This window comes from Anoplophora glabripennis, unplaced genomic scaffold (assembly GCF_000390285.2).
Source record: "Anoplophora glabripennis isolate ALB-LARVAE unplaced genomic scaffold, Agla_2.0 scaffold1295, whole genome shotgun sequence".
In the NCBI taxonomy this organism is placed as follows: domain Eukaryota; kingdom Metazoa; phylum Arthropoda; class Insecta; order Coleoptera; family Cerambycidae; genus Anoplophora; species Anoplophora glabripennis.
In genome coordinates, this window is record NW_019417370.1 from 81427 (window position 1) to 84312 (window position 2886).

A 2886-nucleotide genomic window follows, 5' to 3' on the forward strand; every position below is an offset into this window, starting at 1 on the left:
TCTCGTGTAAAAATATCAGATCGATTGCCAATGTAGTTTTTTTGAAAAATGATATTAAAAATTATGCTCTTATACACAGGCTCTTATGGGAGTTGGGGCAAAAACTTTAATCAAACGTGAATATTGCTCTTAAAAATGGTTAGGATCGGGAAAATAAAATTGTAATTGAAGAATTAAATATTACTAAACATTTTAAAACAATAAAAATATGCACTTACAATGTAATTATTGAGATAATGGAATGAATATATAACGTTTTGACAAATTTGAACAAACAATGAAAGGAAATATGGCAACACTGTACGCTGTATTTAACGCTTCGACTGACGCGCTATATTTGAATAGCTCGATTATAGACTATAAATTTGAAACAAAAATTGAAAGGATCTCTTTGCAAAACGAACAGTATAGATGTTCTGTCATAATCTTCAATTTGACAAGACGACGTCTCACTATAATACACTGAACTTCTTGATAGTTATCATATGGATTCTCGGTCTGCACATTTTACTTTTTTCTCATCAATCCACATTCTGTTTCATACGCATTTTATATTACTTTTCAGTCATTACTTTTTCTTTGTACCTTGGATGTTCATTCATGTTTACGGAATAAGCGCAAAGTTGACAGTAATGACAGTTAACCCAACTTTTACCACCATGCCATAACAATGTTGCCAGATTTCATCCATAATTTTACAAGCTCTTAATGAATAAATAGACACTTTTATTCAAATAAAAAGTTAATTGCCGTGCATTAAACACGAAAAATATATGCAAGCTAATATGTGTTGTATAAATTTCATTCGTACATATTATATTTAGTTCGCTCAAATTGGTTTATGTAAGGTTGGTACTACAACGAAACTACCGTGTATAAGCATAGGCTTCCCTCCCGCAACGCCTGCCCCGCAAGAGATGTATCGAACATCCTTAAACTCATCACAAGTTGCAATTTGATTTTAGACATTAAGGAATAGTGAGGTTCTAGGCTGGCTATGAATTTACAGTTGCCGGCTATGAGCAATTGACGTAGTATAGATTTTTCCTAGGTTTTTATCAAAACATTTTATTTATTGGAAATAGTTACTTTTCTTACTTTAAGGTTATGTAATTGTCAATATTGAGTTTTCAAAAAATATACCTTTTTAGTAGTTACGTCACATACGCCAAATAATAGGCAACCCCATAGTACACATTGTTACAAAAAATTTCTCAGTATTTTTACTACATCGATTTTCGATCTTATGTACTTTAGACATAATTGCAAAAAAAAATATCACGATATTCTGGCAGTATTAGAAATATTTAAGAAGTTTCAAACCGCAAGTGACAAATTAAAAGAATTATAGAATTCATACATTTAAATTTATAGAACAATATTGAATTTTATAGTAATTAATAAATTAAAATTGTATCAATGTTACTGAGCATGCATATTAAAGATAATTTCATGTAAGCGAACTAGCCTCGCAACAGGATATCATTCAAGAAAAGTTTGGTTATGGTTAAGAATACGTCTATAATAAACCACTTGAAGAAATAAACACTTGATAAACACACTGACACAGTACAGCACTAAGAAAAACAATAAAAATACTTAGTAGAACTAGAAAATGATTAAATTAATAAAAGATTAAATAAAAGAAGGGGCTATAACCCCGGTCTCAAGAGATTAGGGGACCTCGTCAAGATGAAAATGAGACCAAAAAGTGTTTAGGTTTTGAAATTTTATATCGTGAAGCCGCTGATTGTGTGACCTTTTCTTTTTTAGAATGAAAGTAAAAAGTGTTTAGGTTTTTTGAAATTTTATTTTGGCAGATTGTGTAACCCTTTTTTAGAATCAGACCAAAAAGTGAAAAACTGTAAGTTGTAAAATTTTGTAAAGACCTCTGTAGAGCTTGCAGCTCTGGCCCTCACCATAAGTTAATCCGGCCATGATTATTGGTAAACCATAAAATATGGTGGTAATAGTAAATATTAAAAATATCGTACCTTGTCAACTGTCGATAGTAATACATTTCTACATGCCAAGTCCCTGTGCAAAAATCGTCTATTTTCTAAATATGCCATACCATTCGCAACTTGTGTCGCATATTCACATAACATTGGCACAGGGGTGTGTTGGCACTGTTTTCTTAAAAAATCTAACAAAGATCCTAAAGGCGCTAGTTCTGTTACCATCATCATGGGTTGAGATAATACCACTCCATATAACCTTTAAATTAAAAATAATTTATAGACATTTTTTAATAAATAACATAAAAGAGATTAAGAAAGTTAATAGTAAATTTTTCATTTTTAGATAATTCTAATCTTCAGCTAAAACCAAAAATCGATTACAATTACATACAATAATTTGGATCTCTTTCTAGTTAAAAAAAATATAGATTTTTTTATTATGAAATTACTACATTTTTGTCACATACTTCTATCCTATACTGATCATTTTGCAATTGACTTGAAGCCGAAAAGTGGGGCGACGTACCAGCGTATTCATACGCATGCGTTTACTTTACGGGTTTTGATTGGTTGAAAGGAACCAAGAACGGTGAGCGCCGAGCGGTAAAAAAGCAAACCGAGCTAACCTAAAAAATATTCTCAATTTCTCATTTTGTTTTGTGTTGCGCTAGTGCTTTGGTGAAACTGTTATGGTATAGTGTATATTTTAATAAATAAATAAATAAATGTATCTTTTGAGTTTTATTTCATAATCTGTTTAAACCTGCACTAATTCTTCTATTAATTTGTCTTGTGTTGATATTTAGTAAAAATGTTTCAAAATTATACTCGATAAGAGCCTTCCTTAAGGGCCTTTAAATAGTGTTTTCCGCAAAGACAAATAATTTCAAACATTTAATAACTGAATAATCTAAAGTTATTAAAT

General features: G+C 30.5%; 1 protein-coding gene across 1 annotated transcript in view; it reads right to left on the minus strand.

Annotated features, from left to right (window-relative positions):
• Positions 1-2886, minus strand: part of LOC108915415 (activated CDC42 kinase 1) — a 48529-nt gene that overhangs the window by 42318 nt on the left and 3325 nt on the right. The window contains exon 5 of the mRNA XM_018721441.2: positions 1995-2217. Within this exon, the coding sequence (XP_018576957.1) occupies positions 1995-2217 (223 nt within the window). The remainder of the gene's footprint in view (positions 1-1994; positions 2218-2886) is intronic.